The 21,179-nt window shown below is 39.2% G+C and overlaps 1 protein-coding gene across 1 annotated transcript; it reads right to left on the bottom strand.

Annotated features, from left to right (window-relative positions):
- Positions 1-508: 508 nt before the first annotated feature.
- API5 (apoptosis inhibitor 5) lies at positions 509-19,232 on the bottom strand. The gene is made up of 14 exons (XM_050955388.1): positions 19,036-19,232; positions 16,972-17,133; positions 15,490-15,583; positions 14,259-14,324; positions 13,651-13,802; positions 12,847-13,053; positions 11,058-11,162; positions 10,009-10,098; positions 8,991-9,172; positions 8,582-8,675; positions 6,886-6,942; positions 4,504-4,580; positions 3,887-4,023; positions 509-2,702 (listed from the first exon to the last, which is right to left on the bottom strand). Exons 1-14 carry the CDS (start codon positions 19,102-19,104, stop codon positions 2,623-2,625), a joined length of 1,572 nt encoding a protein of 523 aa, XP_050811345.1. The 5' UTR covers positions 19,105-19,232; the 3' UTR covers positions 509-2,622.
- Between the last annotated feature and the right edge of the window lie 1,947 nt (positions 19,233-21,179).

The raw sequence follows: 21,179 nt of genomic DNA, 5'->3' as shown, positions 1-21,179 counted from the left end.
GGACAAGAAATAATGGGTTTAATCTGCAGCGAGGGAGATTTAGGCTATATATTAGGAAAAACTTTCTAACTATAAGGGTAGTTAAGCTCTGGAATAAGATTCCAAGGGAGACTGTAGAACCCCCATAATTGGAGGTTTTTAAGAACAGGTTGGCTAAACACCAGTTGGTGACTATCTAGGTTTACTTGGTCATTGCATTCAACTGACCTAAACTCATGCTATTTCTATTAGAGGTGTACTTTCATTTCCTATCTGAAACTTTGCTTGTAGTGTTGATTTAGAGAGTTAAATAGCTATAACATTGTCTTAATGGTGGCTGCTTCTAATCTGTAGATTAAACTATTAATTCTATATATTTGTGAAATAATCAAGGAGATCCTATCGGAATGAAAGCCATTAGAAAGTTGTAAGATACTGTAATGTCCCATTAGCGAGCCATCACAAAATGGTCTTAAAGTATGAAACTTGTTTAAAACTACAGTAATCATGAAACAGTAAGCCACTCAAACAAAATTACAAAATGAATTTATTCCAAAAGCATAAGGGAACGTTTACAGTTGAACAAGGTGGTGAACAGGTGTCTCCAAAAGAATTCACTGAATCAGAAATTGAGAATGAAAGGAGGGGGGAAACTAGCTATTTCTGAGGCAGCAAGAACTTTGCTGACGCTGCACACCGTCTCTGAAAAAAGATGTCTCAGAAGTTCTCATTCAAACTTCATTGAGCAAAGAAGCTGTTTGCATCCAGTGATTAGAATATAAATGTGCTTACAAATAGGCTTTGAAAATAATTAAGAAATCTTCAAATAATACAAATTATTGCCCTATGTGCAACATGCTGAATTTTCACCTGGAAATATAACATTGATCCCGTGCCTATTTTCAAAATGAAAGCTGAGGTTTAATTGCTCAGTTTCTTACTGAACATCTGAATTTAGCAAGTGTCTTGTAATCAGTAAAATAAGTTCAACTCAAGTGCTTATGGAATGTCCAAAGTTTACCATCACTGTTCCAAAGCTACACAAAAATCAAGTTTGGAGACAGCTTCTGTAGTTTTCCTGTTCTGGCTTTTTTTTTTTTTTTTAAAAGGGCCAGTTTTCTATAGGATCTTGCACTATTTCCAGAAATGCAAATGCTGCATTCCTCAGATTGCAGTGATAAATATCAGAGAATGTTAATGAAGACACCTGTGTCAGATTCACAAGCTATTCCTCACAAATACACATGAAACTAGTAGGAAAACATTACTTTTAGGCATTTGGTTTGGGGTACAGTCATCAAAATGTTGAAAATAAAAGTTAGGGAAATCTTCAACCCTCTAAAGCCTAAGCTATTTTATGTCAACAGAATTTGTTAATATTTCTTCCTTCCCCACAACTTCTCTTTTTTTACTATAACCACACCTTTTACAATGTTCAATCTTTTAAGAATGACCTGAGGAGAAAGTAAAAAAAAGTGGTGAAAATAAGTTGGGGGGCGGGGAAAACAACGACCAAACCTCTGTGCCCTATCTGCTCTTAAATAAAGTTGTATGTACTGGGTGTCCACTGTTAAATCAAAATCTTAGGTTACCACGAAGAACAAACTAGTACAGAGACTTTAATTCTCTACCTGAATCAAACAACATAGCTGGATTTTTTTCAGTGGTACCCAAAATAAAATTTTATTTGTGTATTTTTAAAATGCAGTTGGTATTGTTTAAAAAAAAATTTCAAGTGCCAACCACCCCAGAAATCTTCAAACGCACAGGAAAGAGCCAGGCCATTGCTGCTGTCCAACTCCTATCTATGAAGCTTAATCATTGCATCTGACTTTTCCCACTCCTAAAGTACTTCTAGTTTGTTTTTTTTAAACCTGTTTTACTGAAATTTCAGGGCGTATGCATACATATTCATACTGAACATTAAAAACCCATTTGCAAAACACCACTTTTGCATTACAATTTAGGGAGAAGAGTAATTTGTACAAAAACAAAAACATCACATTCTCCACAACTTTAAGTTAAATGATTGCTTCATGCTACAAGCAAAAATGTGTATTTCCATGTTACAGACTTTAATAATCCAGCATTTGTCTGAATAGTCAACGATTCTGTTATAAAGAGTAAATAAATGGTAATTTAATAATGGTACTCTTCTCCACATATTGCAAGATACTGTTACAGATGAGGAAAGGATTACTGCAGCTATCAGTCTTAACGGACGTGTACCTTTGTAGTCATCCCTTTCCTGTCCATTATTTTATATATAAACTCAATTACAATATAGTTTTAGTTGAGTAATAGCTGATTTTTAGGTTAATATACAACCTGTCAAGATGTAGTTTCAGATAAAACATCTATGCTGTTTTCCAATTCTGAATAAACCCTGAAGACACTTCTAAAATAACTCAAAATTGCTGACTAATCATCCAAAAATACAGTTGTAGTTTCACTATGGACAAGTTTGTAGTCCGTTAGAAAAGTAGATCATACATACAAAGGTATAAAGAACATTTAAGTCAGTCTTTAGCAGAAGGCAGTCCTTGAAGGGATACAGTACTCCAGGCAATCCTTTGATGAGCACTACTTTCACTTTTACTGGTGTTTTACCCCATAATGGCTCTGGAGAATGCAATGGTCCGTTCAGTAGATTCTTCCTCGACTGCGATTACCTCGTCCTCCCCAGCCTCTCCCTCGGCCACCCCGGAAACCACCTCTCTGCTCTGAAAATAAATGCAAACGTTTATCTAATACAGGTCTCTGGTATTTGAATAGCAGATTTAAAATGAAATTGCAATAATATCATGCCTGTTACAGTTGTTCTATTATTTTAGGTACAATTATCTGGGCTAACCCCATCTACGCAACAGTACTTAAAACCTTCTGACAAGACTATAGTATATTGGTTCGAAAGGTTCTCTATCAGTTTTATTAAGAGTTTTTATTGCCTATCCATCATAACATATCTCAAACACTGACTTCAAATGGGACTAATCACCTAATTAAAATTAAGTATATACTTAAGTGTTTTGCTGTATTGGTACCTTAATGTTTTCAGTTTAAGGCTCCAACGCCACTGGAAGAACCAGAAGACATAAATGAACTGTTTGTACGTTGGAGTCAGTTTTTCATTTAGCTCCATTAAGAGTAAGTTTGATCTCACTGGAAGAACCAAAGTGTCTCTCAAGATTTCTCAGGCTTCCGTTATCTAGAGTCTGATCCCAGTGGAAACCTTAATACATCAAAATGTTTTAGACCCCTACTATTTTTACCTCCCTTTGTAATAGTTATTAATATTGAGCCTTTAAAATTACATTAAGCTTAACTTTACAAAGGGAAGGACAGAACTTTGGATATTTAAAATTAGACATATTTGAATGAGGAACTCAAAGTTTACCATCCTGAGCGGATCCTGCACTAACACAGGGACAAATTAGATTAATAGAATCATTACCAGCTATAATTTTTAAAATGATATTAAAAGTTAAAACAGCCTGTAGCCCTAAAGGTCTGCCTATCATGTCTAAAATTGGTGATGACAAAAATTACAATATTGGAGATAACAGAACATTATTTTAAATAATAATATAATGTGGAATTTTAGCTTTAAAACAATTTAATCCCCAGATCTGCAAGAGGCCAGTGGCTGCTAAAATTATGCTGCAAAGTTGCTTAGTTATTAGGCTGGTAAACTTATCCTATTACTAGACCAGTGATTAATATTAATATATATCTATCTATATCTATATATATAGATATAGATAGATAGATAGATACTATTACATGGAAAAATCATGACAGCAAATTCTGGATCGTCTGAGGATCTGGAAAGGAACTTGCTTAACTGACATCCTTCCCAGAGGGGTATAATTCACACTGCAAGGTTCTTCCAAACTCTCCAACTCACCATAAGAAAAGCTGCCCAGGTTGCTACTGTATTTCCCACTGGGTGGGTTGTATATTTGCCTGGCATCTCTTTTCGGTCCTGCTGGAGCCTTCTTCGGTGGTGAACTTGAGGTTGTATCTTCACTAGTTCTTTTTTGACTACAAAGGCAAGAAAATATAAAGAGGTCTTTGAAAGATGCTGCACTATCCCCGAGGTAATAAGTACAGACACAGTATGCTCAGCCCCACTGATTAGTGTTTATAAGCCAGCAGAGCAGTTAATGGAAAATGGTATTGTAGAGCCTTCCTAAAAGACGGATCCTCATTTTGATTAAATTATCTACTGTATCATCCCAGCAAGTCTTGACACCTTATACCATTCGCCAACAACTAGAGCTGCTATGTGGCTCATAGTGTGGCAAACTGGATCCTGAGACTATCACTTATGCACAATGACTGCAAGGTACTATTATGCAGTTGTAACCTTAATTCTATCTAAGCTTTTTGCATGCAAATCTTTGTTTTATAGATCCTGCTGACCAACACACACTGACATGTTATTGAACATCACAAAATAAAGATTCCACGATATATGTATGTAATAACATCACATTAAGCAAGTTTCCTGGTAACTCTTACCCTGCGTCAGCCTTTTGTACAGGTTTCCAGGACAGCGTAACTGTGCTTTTGTAAGAAGGGGGGATGTGAAAAAGGTCCTAAAGAAACAAAATTGTGGACATTTTACCATAAAATGAAGTCCACGCCAATAACACTACATAATATTACCTATATTATGAGTCTGTATTAATCATACTTCCCTATTTCCCTCACCTCCTTCAAACAAGCTCTTTAAAACCAAAGATGACTTAAGTCCTAGGATCCAGCAACAAGAATTACCCGGATGAACCACTTAAAAAGTTCAGCCACTTTATTCCATGCACTCTAATATGAAATTCTAATTTTGTATTAACAGAAGTATCTCATGCTATGATTCTGCACAATACATTAACATGTGTACTGTACATTACTACAATGAATTACAATGGCTCCTGTTTGGATCTCTGCTATCCCCACCACGGTGCAAAGCAGCAGCATGAGAATGAGCAAGAATTGGCTCACACTAGAGTTCCTGTGATGTTATTGATATAAACTGGGACTATATAGAACATGGTTTGCAACCAAGGTCCTGTAGTGGCACCAAATCTTATGTAAAGGGGATCATACAAGGTGTCTAAGACCAGGTTATAGGTTGCTGGTTATGATTATGCTGTTTGTATCATTTTGTAGTTGAAGTTATGAGCATTGGCTGTATACTGTCTGTATTTCAAATTTGTGCTGTATTTCTGGGGAAAATCCCAGACAAGTGAGTGTTAGCTCTGCCTAGCCTGCTTGATGGCCCATTAAGGACCCACTGAGAGGAGGCAGATATGCCCTGTAACTCAGCAGGGTGTGCAGGAACTTGCCCATGTGACTGCAGACTCCATTTTGCTGTAATTTTCCACAGTAAGAACAAAGAAGTGTTCTTACACCTGGAAGAGCCTATATAAGGCTGATGCCTCATCTCCATCTTGTCTTCAATCCTGCTTCTTACCTCTGGAAGGACTTTGCTACAAGCTGAAGCTCTACACAAGGGACTGATGACCCATCCCAGCTGGGGATGTACTCCAGAGACTTGATTTGAACCTGCAGTTTACTCCATCACTGCTACAAGCCTGAACTAAGAACTTTGCCATTACTGTATGTAATTGATTCCATTTAACCAATTCTAGCTCTCAGCTCTACCTTTTTCCCTTTATGAATAAACCTTTAGATTTTAGATTCTAAAGGATTGGCAACAGCGTGATTTGTGAGTAAGATCTGATGTGGATATTGACCTGGGTCTGGGGCTTGATTCTTTGGGATCAAGAGAACCATTTTCTTTTATTGGGGTGTTGGTTTTCATAACCATTCATCCTCAGGACGAGTGGCACTGGTGGTGATACTGGGAGACTGGAGTGTCTAAGGAAATTGCTTGTGTGACTTGTGGTTAGCCAGTGGGGTGAAACCGAAGTCATTTTTGTCTGGCTGGTTTGGTTTGCCTTAGAGGTGGAAAAACCCCACCTTGGGCTGTAACTGCCCTGTTTGAGCAACTGATCCTGAATTGGCACTCTCAGTTGAGTGCCATGGTAGGAACTTTGAAGGAAAAGTATAATCAAAACAATTTGCTTTGAAAACATTACATTAAACCTCAAGTCAACATTTCAGGGATATATTTCAAAGTATAGATACCAAGGAATGGAATGTTACGAGGCAAGACTTGCTTAATCCTTAACTTGCTTTTATGCTTAAATATACTGTAAACTCCATCAAACCTGCTGAAATCAGACACAGCAAGTAAATCCTAAACTGAACATCATTGTTATAGTACAATTGGCCCAAATTTCTGATCAAAATGACACTGCAAAGGACAACTGACCCATTATAGTGTTTTTTAAAGTAAATCTTCCCCTCATGATACTGAAACATCAATATACTGGCCTACAAACAAACAAAGGGCTGCAACACTTAAAATTCCAGCTCCTCAGCAGGATAATCCACCCAATTCAAGGTGGCTGGATGTCATGATAATAATGCCACAAACTTTATACCGTGAGCAGGTAGAGTACTGAAATGGATTTCAGTCACCCAGTCACTGTTACTTTCAATTCAATAAGTTTTTTGTTTAATAATTTCCATTGTTAGTTGCTAACATGTAGCTCCAGAGAGTTCACAAAGGAAATGTACTTGCATGACAGCAGGGGAGCACTCATCTCCTCAGACCAGGAAATTAACAAAAACTTAAGGGAAGAAGTTTAACGTAGTGCCAATGCTGAATTTGATTTATTCCATGGTAGAGATGACAGTGCAGTGTCTTGACAATAAAATTTGATCCCCATCTGGGAAATTTCTCAATAGCTCTCTGTTCCTGAGCCTTCCTTTTTAGAGATCCTTCTATTACAGACCTGTTCCATACTTAGACATAACAGAAGATTTAAGGCTTACCTTGATTAAAACATTGATGTTATTAGTTATTTTCAAGGCAACCACTTTAATTTTGTTCTGCAAAACAGGAAAAATACAGCAATTTTAATTCCAGCTATTTTAGTAATTTGAGATTACATCAGATGCATTTAGTGAAGACAGAAGTACTGGAATTTTACTGCACACTTCCTAATAAGTTTCTATGGCCTTGATGAGAGATCTATGGCACATTTCTATAAATGACTTAACTGTTACAATTTTTAATTCTCAGTAATTTTGCATTTAATGAAATTCAATTGGCTACAGAATTCCAGGATCTCCAATTCCCTTCCATTCTTTGTTCAATACATTTAGCAATCTCATTCAAAACGAGATGTATGGTGTGTAACTAGGCCAAACAGACAATCTGTGGGTGAACAAAACACTACTATAATCTGAAAACCAAAGCTCAACTGTGATCTGCTGCATCTAGCTGCATGTGGTTGTGACTTAGAACTGTCCCTCATCTCCAGAAATGTCATCTGGATAGATTACACTACCAGTCATGCAACCACTCCATGTATCTATCTGCCACCCATTCAGGCTTGCAATACAAACCCAGTCAAGAGAGCGTAACTGAAGCAAATGCAAGAACTAAGGGATGTTCAACAGTAGCAGCCCAGCAAAAACCTTTTGCAGAAAACTCTCCGTCACTGTCTTGTTTCAATAGGCAAGGAAGACTGGCCAGGATCAGGCAAAACTACTGAATAATCAGATACTGACTTAGGAAGCTAGCACCACTGGTTTGTTGTATGTGGAGTAACATTGCTTCTGAAATCCATGATTGGTACTGCAATAGATGGGAAACTTAACTGCTTAGAGAACTACAAGACTGTCACATTAACAAGCCCAGGACACTGAACATTGCTTTCTGGTATAAAGTGTTGGCAAACTGCCTTTATTTAAAAAAAAAAAAAAAAAAAAAATTAAGGCTAATGCTCCTGAAAGTGACTGACGGCACTGGTTAGAGACAAGCAACAGTACAATGGTGTACTATGCCAGCTTCCCGCCGCAGCTCTGCTAAACCAATTCAATCTTATCTGTTGCCCTCACTGTCCTAGTGCTTGGCCACTGTACAGCTCTGTTATGAGCCTCAGTCCCAATCTGCTGCACTCCCTGCTAAACAGTGCACCCCAGTCCTGATTTCCAGCACCCTTCGGCACTGCGGCCCTGTGCAGTCACACAGCTCTTTCACCCTCCTTGACTACTGACCTGCAACGCAGTTGGTACTCCAAACCTGGACATGGCCAATGGCACCTAATTTAGTACTTGTGTAGTACTGACAAATACTAATAACAAATTTGAGTTGAAACTCATTTGCACATGAGAATTGAACCTGGGTCTGTAGAGGTAAGAGAATGGTGCATTCATACATGCTGTCATCTAGCACTTACTAAATCCAGAAAACATTTTTCACTTTCCAGACCACAAAACAAAGTTTATTCAAACTACAAGAGCTTTCTCGCCTCTAAAATACTTGCTATCAGCTGTATTGATAGTATTTGCCTGAAAGGCAGTGTCAATCTACAGTCATTTAGTAAGCTTAAGCAGCATAGTGATAGTCATTTCCCAATATCATTCAGTTAGTCATCTAACCAAAAAAGGATGGCATTTATAATGGTTTGCAATAGCTATTTCTGTAGAATCGATAAGAGAACTGTTCCTGGGGAATACATACCTCTTCTGTTTTTAAGGCTTCACCTGTTTTTCCTTGAAGTGCCAGACGAAGCTGCCGTATATAAACCTGCAACCCTCGGGCAAAATACTGTAGCCTAACAGAAAAAAGAGTTTAAGTATTTAATGAACCCCAACCAAGCCAAGCACAAAACTTCACACATTCCTGTAAAATAAAACCACAAGCAAAAGGAAAACCGTGATAGGACAAGAGGTTTTTTTAATTTTTAAATAAATGCTGAATATATTTTTCAACCAGTTCATTATTTTACTTACTAATCTGATTTATTCTTCTCCTGCAGCCAAACAATTCAGCAGAGGAAGGATCAATAATATTCTACATTGACATTTCCAATATGCCCATTCCAGCTAGGTTTGCAGCTAAGTGATCATTCCAGTCTCTCGTACATTACCTGATTTTGAAGTCTTTCAATTTCTCTGCATTGAGCTTGGATGTGAGGAAGTCTGGAAGCTTTCGCCCCAGCTGATGAAAGCTATACAACAAACACTCCACATAGCTGAACTGCAACTTGGGCTCTTCACTGCCAGCATTTTCCCCATTCTCTGCTTCCTCTGGAGGGAGTGGCATGTACTCCTGATGAACACCAAGCAGAACAGATAAATGAGACACTTTCACTCACCTGTTCCCTTTTCTCCACTCTTTGCATCTCACCCACATTCACAAGAGGGCATGGCTATGAAAATTAAAACTTCAAAATAGGAAATGAACAGCATTACCAAATCAGTTAGCTAAACATGTAAGCAGGTTAGCAGTCTAATTATTTAACAGTTTCTCTTGAATATATGATCGTACAAAACTCCTCTGTAAAGTCAGTGTTTGGAAACAGCCAGTTCAGCAAACATCTAATTTATTAGTACCACTCTGTGCATTGTTGGATTGCAAGGAGGACCATTTTTCTATAGGTTCTGCTGCAGTCTTGTACAGACTCCAACAAAACTAGTTTAAGCTACATTACATAGGGCCTTATCTATTCTGACAATTCTAACAGTCTTCCTTCATTGCACTAGCTCCATGTTACTATCATTTGTTTGCAGGCCAGTGCAGATTAGCGACCAACACTTTTATCAGCATCTCAGCTATACCTGCTCTGAGCCAGTAAGCGTCTGTGGTAGCCCTGCCACTACTGCTAGCACTGACAGATTTTAAGATCATCATACGAACACAAACAATACTACTTTCTTCAACTTAGATCAAAAATGGTGTGTAGAGAAATCATCCAGCTCCACAATGCTACTGAGAGATTCAAAGTGGGCAGAGATCTTTGCACTTATTTGAACAGAAGAGTAACCAGGGGTAACTACCTTTACAACAGAAAGGGACCAAAGATAAATGGGTAATAAGCTACTGAAGGTCACTTACTTTGAGGAGTGCATTTTTTATTATTGTATCACAGCAAAAGTCTGCCTTACCAGTAATTTATCAAAAAGCTTCTTCAAGTTTGATTCTAACTTTTCCATGTCACCACAAAACGAACTCATTTCAGCGAGGAGTTTCAATACCTACAAATAAGAACAGCTCTTGGTAAAGCTAAGAGTTATAATCACATGGTTGCATAATTTTAAATAAAAGTGGATTGCAACATTAACATGGCTTCTTCAGCATATTGCAACATTCAATTGCCAGAAACAGCAATCATGATTTTGGAAAGTCTATAAAATACAACTCATCCCAGGTGAGGACATTTTACCTTTAATGCAGGCTTTAAGTAGCAGAGATTTGTAGAGAACTAATGAAAATTAACATGTGACAATAATATTTGTACATGTATTTTAACAATTATTATGCAGTGAGTGCCAGACTAAGCTTGTCTGAATCTCCTGTCTGCAATCTGCCAGATGTTCATTCAAGCCTCCTTCCTCAATGCATTTAAGTCCTCCTAAAGCTACACTCCCTCCATGATGCCCACAAGAAGTGACACAATAAAAATAATGAATATAAAAAGGTATTCAAGTTATTCCCTCATGGCTTCTCAGTGAATCTTATCTATCTGGATCTGTCTTTCAGCTTGTAAAATCTTTCAGGCAGAAATTTTTCACTTTTTGTTTGTTTTTTTGCACAGCACAAGCACATTGCTGACAAAGTAGTAACTCTGAGGGGGCTATTTGGAAGACAATGTGAAGGAACAGCAACAGCTTGGAGAGTTGAGAGAGATCACCATAAGACTAATGACTATAGTCATTATTCCTCTTAATTAGGGTAAGGGTTTTGCTTTCTGTATTTACTCTTAGGCATTAGAAGGAAGGTTCTGCTCAACACAGCTCCATCAGCTGGTACAGTGCTATGGTCTTTCCTCACGTTATTAACTGGAAGAGCCACAGAAGAGTAGACCAGCACATTGCTGGAAAACACACTGTAGTTTTTACCATCCCAGAGAGTTATGCAGAGAAACATTCACTTCTGGAACAGGCACTATGATGTGTATGTTTGAGGTTTATTAGCTCTTACAGGCTTAGCTTACCTCTAACTGGATATCAAGGCCCTCCACTGGACTAGTCAGGGAACTGAGGTTTGGTAACACATGCTCACAGAAGTAAGTCACAAACCTTGTAGAATGAACATTTTTCTGTAAAAGGTCAGAAAGACACTAAGGTTACTGCAGAAGTCTGATTTAATTTATCCCCACCTTCCCTGCCCAATGGACACCCATCATTTTGCCACCCCCTAGCCAATTTCCCCCCTCAAAACACACGGGCCCTTCCAGCTAAGAGTGGTGCCTAGGCTACAGGGGATTTTGATAAAATTGCATATGCTTATTTTTTCCTATCTATAACAGTTCCATTTCCCTGAAAACAGGCCTTAAACTATTGCAATATGTCTGGCAGTGGACTGAGTTAATCAATATATAAATTTAAACCCATCAGGAAAACATTTGTCTATTGGACTCTGTGCTCTCACTTCTGCAATATTCCTAACCCTCACTGAGAATGGAGCAAGAGGGTGAGCTTAAGATTCAAACCCAGCTCTCTCTCGACAGCAGATAGTGCTAGGTCAGCCCAGTGGATATGGGGTATGTATAATTAATAGTATACCTGGCAAATATTCACTTTTTATGTCTAAAGAGGGGATTGGTACAAGATTCCAAAGTCTGAGCAAAAAAAAAAAAAAGACACACAACCCAGGAACTTTTGCAAGGACTCATCCTACTCTGGTTGTGTAAGTGTCAGTATTTTAAAAAGAAGTTATTAACCTATTTCTGAAGTTAGGCTAAAGCCTCCTTTCAAAGTGGTAATCTGTGTCTGATATAGTTGAGAGATGGAGCTTTCACTTGGCCAGAAGTCCCTGCCCATGACCTTAAATCCTGCCTTTATCTTATAATGACTTTCCCTTGCAAGACTGGGGCAAAAGCTGACAAAACTTTTGAACACAAGATGTCTCAGAAGTTGCTCAGTCCCTCCTGTGCTATACATACAAAAAGAAAAACACCATATTTTCCTTTAACAGACTGTCAAAATCTCCTGGAGCAGAGGAGTGCATCAAAAACAGTTAAATCAGTGCAAGGGTTAGAATTTCAGAGGCTTCTCCATTTTGCAAGTTGGGGAACTAGGGTTCAGAGATTAAATAACCTACCAAAGATCACAAAGGAGGTCTGTGATACAGCCACAAATAAAATCCAGTGCCTTAACCACAAGGACATACTTCATTTCTCATACCCCTCTTATAATGTTGAGTTGTGATGTTTTTCCCCTCATTCTGAAAGAGTAGTTCCTAAAAACTACACTGGGCACACAGAGCCAATGCAACAGAACTGCCCATCTGCCAGGGATGCTAACAAAGAGCAAAAAGAATGGTATTAAAAGCATTCTGTAACCATGGAAGAAAGTTATGTTTACTAAATTAAGCCTAGAAATTGCTGAGCACGGAGTTTATTAGAGAGAGAGCTCCTAGAGTCAAGTTGGTAAGATTATCTTCCAAAACCAATAAAGAAAATTTCAATTCTCTCAGCTAACACACCAAGACAAATACCACATATGCTGATGAACAAAAGTGGGAGACTGAGACATCATTCACATCAAATTCTTCAATTTGTGAGAAAGCAGGAACTTAGGGAAGACACAAAAGTTTACAAATCTGAATGGAACTTCTCCAGAACAGATCAGTCCATAATACATGTAAGACTTAGGTCAGTGAGACTGCTGACTATAACTTACAGCTATGCAATCACTCTGACACAATTAGTCATGATGTTAAAGACATTAGTCAGTAACTTTAATATGGTACTAACTATACAAAAGGAAAGAAATACACACTGAGAAGAGTGGCACTGCCTGTCGAGTGCATTGCAAGAGTCTGTCCACACAATCTGGATCGGATGGATTGAAGGTTTGCTCCAGGTCAGCTTGTTCAGCCACGAGTTCCACCAGTTGCTGCCTCCCGCTCACCGTCTGTAAGCTTTTTAAGCCAGATAATATCTTCATGAAAAGGACAAATTCCTCACCTGTCACATCTTCAAGGACCTTAAAATAAAAGCAGAACACAAAATCCTGCTGAGGCAATTTGCAATACCCGTCTCCTATTACACTTAATGTGGTGAATAGCGCTGTTATCCAATCGTTCAGTTTTAGCTTCCTGCATTTTAAAAAATGGGAAAACATAAAGTATCTCTGTATATGCCTCTGGGTTAAAGTAACTAGAGGGTCACACAGACAGAAATGTCATCAAATTGAGCGTAGGACCTCACCTTGCTCAGTCAATTTTTAAATATCAAGTGTCCTTAAGATTACTAACAAAAATTTAATGCCTAAAACTGAAAGAACTTTAACCATGTAATTTACTTCTTATTGTTTGGTTGGTTTTCTTGATTTTTGCATTTCTCTCAGTCTGGACAATGAAAATAGATTATAAACAAAAGTGGAAAAAAGAGTTACTTTCGCATTCACACGCTAACATAATGCTGTAACATCTGGGTTGCAAACATAGCAGGGTAATCACAGAATCATGTATACATGCCATAACGTGCATGGCGTTTTAAATAATTAAATACTGGAAACATTTCTATTACAAAAAAAGCTGATTTAACAAAACCTAAATCTGGAGTGAAATACAACACTTACCTTCTTTGATTCAGTTAATATGAGCTCCTCTACTTCCTTTGTTAGCACCTCCTCAGGCAGGGTCTTGAGTTTTGTAGAGAGGAACTTGATGGCTCGTTCTCTCACAATATCCTCTCCCTGAAGAATCTGACTGAACAAGCCTCCCAGTGTCCCTGAAATGCAAACAAAATTCAATTAACGCAAACCATTCAACAATTTTATAATTATAATTATATTATAATATACAGCAAGAAGAAAACTACTTTCCAAATTGGAAAAGCTCCAGAACTTATTTTAAAATTACTAGTTTTAGAAACAAGGTAAACATACAGCACAGCAGAACACATAGCTCTTAAAGGGAGAGATCATGCCTCCTGTATATTTGCATATCAAATAACATATTTCGGGTGCCACTCTATTACAAAGTTGTAATGGATCTGTATTTATATAAGACAAGCAGCTCAAGAACTCTGACACAGAACAGCAAGTAATAACATTTGCTTAAAATTCTACACTGCCCTGCAGCAGATAATACAAGTACCATTCCTGATCTCGCTCCTTGAGACTTACCAATGACTGGTGAGCTTTAAACAATAAAAACATTATATATAAAAGAGTCTGTTCTTTACCTTTAGCATCCATCTTAAATATACTTAGCAGAGCATTGTTCACCAAGTTGAATTCTGCAGAATCATCTAAGGGAGAGAAAATTCAAAGTCACGTATCTTTCTGAAATGCTGAAGTAAGGGCAAGAATAAAAGGTCAAAAGAACACTCCATCATAATACAAAAAGGTTTCTGCTCCTGACATCTGGTTACAAAGAGCAAATCACTGCAGAGTTTAAATGTTTAACAAATATTTCCTGTCATCTTGACAGTGAAGATACAAAATAGAAATGAAAAAATAAATTTCACCAATAGAAAGCTTTAAAAACCAGAGTCACAAACTTTTGTAAATTAATTATCGTAACTAAATATTTTGGTTAGCTGAAGAGATGGTTAAACCAGTAGTAACCAAAGTGATACCAACTGATATATTAATGATAAATTTTTTTTTTACGGATTTACTTTAGAATAAGTTTGAAGTTCTCCAGTGTTTTCCAAATAGGAAGCAAATTCTTTCCCTCTTATTTTGTATCAAATAGGGCTTTTGCTGCAAAGTGGCATCAAAATGCATGTCCCTTCTGAAAGGCAACATTTCCCATTTATTGACTAAGAGAGACTAAAATAGTGCATTTACAAAATAACTCTGAACATTTAGTAAATATTTAGCTCTCTACAAAGCCACTGAGGTTTTCTTTTTGAACATAAACTAATGTATATTGTATATGAAATACTGAATGATGTTAAACATTTTAATTTACTGTGCACTGAAAATGTGAAAGTTTAAATTGTGCCAAAGAAGATAAATCCATTGGTCTTTCAGAGCCTTTAGGAAATAAATGATCCCCATGGACACTTGATTCAAGACAGATCCAGGGCACCAATATATGAAAAGTTCATTAGCTCTTGTATTGAGGGTAAGGGTAGTCCAGGCCATGGAAAGCTGGACAAAAATATTGAGATAATTTAATGCAGAATGACTTACAGTTAAGATAATCAGTCACTTCCCAGCAGAACTGGAGGCTAGCATATTTGCACTACAGATATGAGATGTGAATGACAGGGAAAAAGAAATGGAGCAAAAATAGGACATGAAGACAACGGTGGCAAATTGCTACATAACAAGCTAATGAATCAATAGAGGAAGAATTCAGTTTCTACAAGGGTAACTCTCTTCAACTAAACCAGCCACAAACATACATGTAACAGAAGCACATGGCAGCAGGAAATAGGCAAGGAAATCATCAGTACATGTTACCTGACTGCAGAAGCTGGGTCAGTATGTCAGCCACCCGGGGAAGATTATCTCCTGTGGCAAACTGAGGCAGCTCCTTGATTGCTTGGCGTCGGATCTGTCAAAATGAAATACTGTCATCATCTGAACAGAAGAGTCAAAATCTTAGCACATAATTACAGGAAGAGTAAGACTGCACTGATTCTAAAAAGGTTCAGAAGAAAAACAGCTAAATGAGATAAAAAACACGTGTTTGATATCTAAGCCAACAAAGAGTAAGATGATTTAGTGTGTGACTTCTCCTACCTTTTACTTCCTGTAGCATCCCTGAATTAAATGCTGAACTCAGATTTTCTGAATTGCATATGCTGATGTAAACTGCAAAACCCATGTGAGGTTTTTGATTTATTTAACTCTGCTGTGCCATTAGTTCCATACCAAAAAGTCTCTGCCCCAGCTATTAATCAGACACTAGTGACAGCTCAAACTTCAACATCTGTGGTTGGTTTGGAGAAGTCTCATGAACAGATATTTGAGATTATAAAATAACTATGATTTCATCTTGAGCCTAATATTTTTGGGCAAATGCCATTTTAACCATTCCTTTGAACATTTACATAAAAAAAATTACTAACTGATCAAAACCTCATGAACAAATTTGTATTAAAAAATAATACAACTTCCATCCTTTATTTGATCATTTTCAACCACTTCTAGATAGGTATTATTGGCTAAAACAGAAAAGGACCGGTTAGTTGTTAGTGTACGAGAGTCAGAAATAGTGGGGTTTATTCCTAGCACAGCTGATACTTCCTGTCTGACCTTGTGCAAATCACCTAGGCCTGATTTCCAGAGGTGCTTAGCCTATAGAACTCGCATCAAAGCAAATTGAAGTTGTGGGTGCTGAGGACTGCTGGAAAATCAGGTCTCCGATTTTTTTTTTTGTGTCTCATGTTTCCAATGTGTAAATGTAAAATGGGAGAAATATTTCCTTACCTCCCTGAGAAGATGTAAGGCTTAATACATGTAAAGTACTTTTTTATATTAAAGTGTTAGGGATATGAAAATTATTTTTAATTCAGTCTCTGGCCAGAGAATTTTTTCCTGTAATTAGAAAGAGTCGAGTCACAAGGGATAGTGAAGAAAGAAACCCAAGGAAGATTTATCTGGTGATAGAAGATGAGTCCAATTACAATGTGTTCTACAGACATTATTTGCATTATAAGCATTATCAATGAGCTAAGTGACATGCATCTGTAGGAATCAGCTTATTTCACCCAAAGTGATCAGAATTGTTTTGACTGAAATAAGAGGAAGGCACTAACGTATTGTTAGTTTAATTATAATTTTATGACACATAGACATAATATGCTTGGAAACATATGGACACTGAAGTCCAATTTTTTGCAAGAAAATACTTATATAAAATGGGAAAGGAATAAAAGGGAGCACAAAATAAGACTTAATATAGCAGCTTGCTACAAAATGTCCAGCATATATCCTTACAGAAACATCTTCATCCTCACAGAGGTCCAGTTGGGCATTGATAGCTGAATCAGCCAGCTCAGGGAAATGTTTGAAGAACTTTGGAATAAACTGTGCTGCTAGTCTCTTCTCCTTGGCACCTCCCTTTACGCCATCCAATATCACCTGATAAGCATCTTTATGCTAGAAGAAAAGACAGACTATATAAAGCAGGATCTACTTTGGATTTCCCTAGGACCAAGAAAGGACTTTTTACTCTCAGTTACACTTCACTTTCACCATTAATACAGCAACCAATTTGCAAAAAGTTCATGTATGTTAATGATAAATTAACCGGACCATAATTTGCTTTGACATAACTGTGCTGACTACTAAACAAACCAACAAAATTATTGATCAAAAAATAAAGGCTTAATTTAATGAAAAAAATTACTGTCCAAACCACCAATAAGGTAGGAAATGGATTATGGTATTCTACTACTTTTGAGACAGTGGCAAAATTTCCACTGACTTCAGTGAGAGATCAGGCCCTTAATAGACAATTGGACCAATAAATCACCTTCTGTTCAGCTGAATAATGTTAAATATTTATACTATCTAAGAGCCAAATGTTACAATCAGATCTACATGAGCAGACCCTTACACAAGCAGGGTCACAATGAAGTTGATAGAGTTCCACATGATTATCAGGGTTCTATGACAGGATCGGAACCTGGAAGCCTACTATCTAGACAGGAAGGAATTAATTGTAAAAGACAGAAAGAACTACAATAATTAGTTTCTCTCTCAGATGCCGTTTGACATTTGATCTTTCACCTGGCCTTGCCAAGGCATTTTTTTTTAAATTAATCTAGGAAGCCAGGAAATTATACTGAGATGCTTTTCTTTTCATGCCCTAAAGATGACTGCTGGCCAGAACTGGACCAGCAATCTCTCTCTCTCCAAATTATACATCTGTAAGTGACAGTAGTAGACAGATGAATAATCATATTGGTCTTATACAAATATCGTTCCTACCACTTGTCTTTTAAATAAACTATTGTACATAATTTCTATATTTGGAAATAAGTTTCCCCTCTGACCAGTAACCCCTCAATTATTATGCACCAGTTGTCATTTACTTACTTTGGCTATTTTCATTTTCACTCCTACATCTGCTTAGCTGTTCATTGCACACAGGCCCAGATCCTGCAAGCTCCTCTGCACATGCTTAACTCTACTTAGTTACATGAAGTTACGCAGGATTGAAACATTAAAATGCTAGCAGAAGTTTCCCAAACAACATACTATAACTGGAACAAAAAAATCAGATTATTTTATTCTAAAGAAAATGAACTGAATTCTATTTTTAACAAACTACTTTCCTCACTGTTGCAGAAAGGATGCTTTACCCAACACAGCCTATTCTGGATGGCAATAATAAATTTAAAAAAACGCAAGACATGTCTTTTTTCTTTTTATGACTGCCACAAGTTTCTCTGGGCCAAACACCGATCAAGGCAGGTCTGTTTTCTGAGCCTGCGTTACTAACACAAACGCCAGAACACCACATTTGAAACAGAGCCCCAGGCCTGACAAGCAGAAGGGAGCTTCAAGGAACAGATTTTTCACAGGTGATGGCTACCCACAGCTCCCACTAAAACCGAACAGGAGCAGCGGTCGCTACGCACTTCTGGAAGTCAGGCCTTCCACCTCCTGGGGAAACGCTGCCTACAAAACCCTTTTACGCCTGAGATCAAAGCGGCGTGTAAAAAATACAAGGTCGAGTCCCCTCCGACTGAACGAGGCCAGGTCTCAGCAACAGCAAATGGCGGGGGGGGAGCCAGGCTTTCACCGCTAACGCCACTGGCCCAGGCTGACGCTTGGGCGGCGTGAGCAATATTTTAATCAGTTACTGTTTTGCTTAACCCGCTGCCCGCCAAGCTGCTCAGCCTCGGGCCGATCCCCGCCCCCTCAGCCTCAGCCAGCCGCTTCCCTACCCGCAGCCCGCTCCAGGCCTGCCTCCCGCAGCTTCCCCCCGCCCGGGAGCCGCCGCACGCGAGCCCGGGGCTTTACGGGGCCCTGCAGGCCGCGGCCGGGACCCACCTGCCCCGCGGTCTCGGTGGCATCGGCCAGGATCCCATAGTTGCGGTAAAGCTCCTCCACGGTCGGCATCGTGCGGCGGGGGCCGGAGCTGGAACGAGGCCGCCGCGGCTCAGGGATGCTTCTCCTGCGGCTGCTGCTCGGGCGTCTACAGCCACGGACGCTGCGGCTGCTGCGACTGCTACCGCCGAGCGAACAGCTCCGCGCCTCCCGCGGCAGCGACCCCTGCAGGCGCGGTGGACTCACTGCGGCCGGGCGAGGGAGCGCGGAGCCGCCGAGGGGACTGGCAAGGCGGGCCGCCCCTGCGCAGCGCTGCCGGCTGGGGCCGCTTAGCTGCTGCTGGGCCCGCTGCTCTCCCAGGCGCAGACAGACCCTTGCCCTCCCCAGCTGCCCTCAGCACGGGCGCCAATGGCGCCTCGACCACATGAACCCCTGCAGTGACCCCTGGCAGAGCCTGTGGCCATCGTCAGCCCTGCCCGGTGCCTGTCCTCTGATCGCTTCGGGGTACCGCAGCCATGGACTTAGCCCCAGCTGCTACCCCGGGGTGTCATTAGCCAGCACGGCCTTGTCCACACACAGACCCAGAAAGTCCGACGTGATTGCTCAAATGACCCAGCATGGTGCTGACAGTCATTTGGTTCACTGATCTATCCAGTAAGCTACATCTTTGCTACTGAAATCAACCCACATACCAGGATCTTTTCTCCTGTTATTTACAGCATGAGCAGGTTCAGTCTCTGACACATCCACACCTTCTAGAACAAGGTCTGTTTTACAACCAGGAGCAGGATGATCAGTTACAGTTTCTGATTTCCTGGCATTATTTTGATCTAGGTTAGTAGGACATCCCCCTGGTTTAGGTGGGGATAAGTAATAAAAAGGTGAGGAAGGATGTGTAGTGGAGTGTAAGGAAGCCTAACAAAGTTCTGATTTTTCCCATGATCACTACTACTTCAATGCTTTTTTTGAAATATCAAATATCAAATCTTCTTTTTAAAAATCTCATTTTTTTTGGTGCCCCCTTCTTTGCTGGTGCCCTAAGCATGCGCTTAGTCTGCCTATTGGGTAATCCAGCCCTACCAGCACCCATGATACTGGGGCTCAGCCCTGGCACAAATCAAGCACTGTAGCTAAACCAAAAGAAGCTGCTGCACTACGATCCACCTGTCAGTTGGAGACTATCTAGAGGGCACATGGCTCCATTCCTGCAGCTACTGGGACCTGGGAGATGGAGAACTCTGTGGAGAAATTCCAGACAGTCCAGCATGCAATAGCCTGTCTGCTGAGTAATGGGTTAGTGAGAACATATCAGGCTAATGAGAATACCAATGCTTCCTCCACACTGTCGATTTGAGTCCTGAACATGCACCCTCAATACCTTCTACTTAAAAACCAGGAAAAAAATTCTCACACAAACTTTTAAATGGGGTCAGGGTTGCAGGTGATCAAAAGTGCAGCTGTTCAGCAATGCCCTATACTTCTTATCCCCTTCCAGAACATGAACTTGTTTCCCCATGTTCACATACCCAACTAAGCCACACCATACCTATGCCCACCTGAGCACCAGTTCTGCATCCCTACTCATACAGTTCAATGAGCCCTCACTGGTCTCTCGGCAGCATGATTGTAGTGAGGAGCACTGGCAACTAGTTTTCAGAGATGACACTGGACAAAGAACCTATATATGGCGAAGGTACTGTGGTCTTGAGGGATTTCTGAATACAAGAAAAGAAAGGGAGGAGGGACAGAGAATAAAAATAAACTTTAAAGAAAAAAACAATAAGGGAAAACAAACACTTAAAAAGTTAGCAGAAAAATTAACTAAGATATTAATTAAAAGGAAAGTGGAAATAAAATTAAAGTGGGAAAAGAAATAGAGGAAAAAACCAAAGGGGATAGAACATGTTCATTTTTTAATTATTTAGTAGAAAACTGACCAATTAAAAAGGCGCTGAAATGTTTTATGATTACATAAAATCAAGCAACATTTTAAATGCTTATACAATTCTAACAGCTCCTTAAACAGAGAAAATCTATACATGCACATACAGGCATAACTGCATCTAATAAATAGAGGGAAACTCTGGAACAATCATATGGGACACAAGAGATATTGCCTAACCTGTTTGGTCCTAGTAGAAGGCTGT

Source organism: Gopherus flavomarginatus, chromosome 5, assembly GCF_025201925.1.
Source record: "Gopherus flavomarginatus isolate rGopFla2 chromosome 5, rGopFla2.mat.asm, whole genome shotgun sequence".
Taxonomy (NCBI): Eukaryota; Metazoa; Chordata; order Testudines; family Testudinidae; genus Gopherus; species Gopherus flavomarginatus.
The sequence above is the reverse complement of the archived record's forward strand: the minus strand, read 5'-3'. Positions and strand labels throughout refer to the sequence as shown.

Coding starts and splice junctions, on each gene's coding strand:
- API5 (XM_050955388.1), bottom strand. CDS start 19,104: ATGCCGACCGTGGAGGAGCTTTACCGCAACTATGGGATCCTGGCCGAT. Junction 14,325..15,489: donor GACCCAGCTTCTGCAGTCAG/GTAACATGTACT, acceptor TCTCTCCCTTAG/ATGATTCTGCAGAATTCAAC. Junction 10,099..11,057: donor GCCTTGATATCCAGTTAGAG/GTAAGCTAAGCC, acceptor TCTTATTTGTAG/GTATTGAAACTCCTCGCTGA.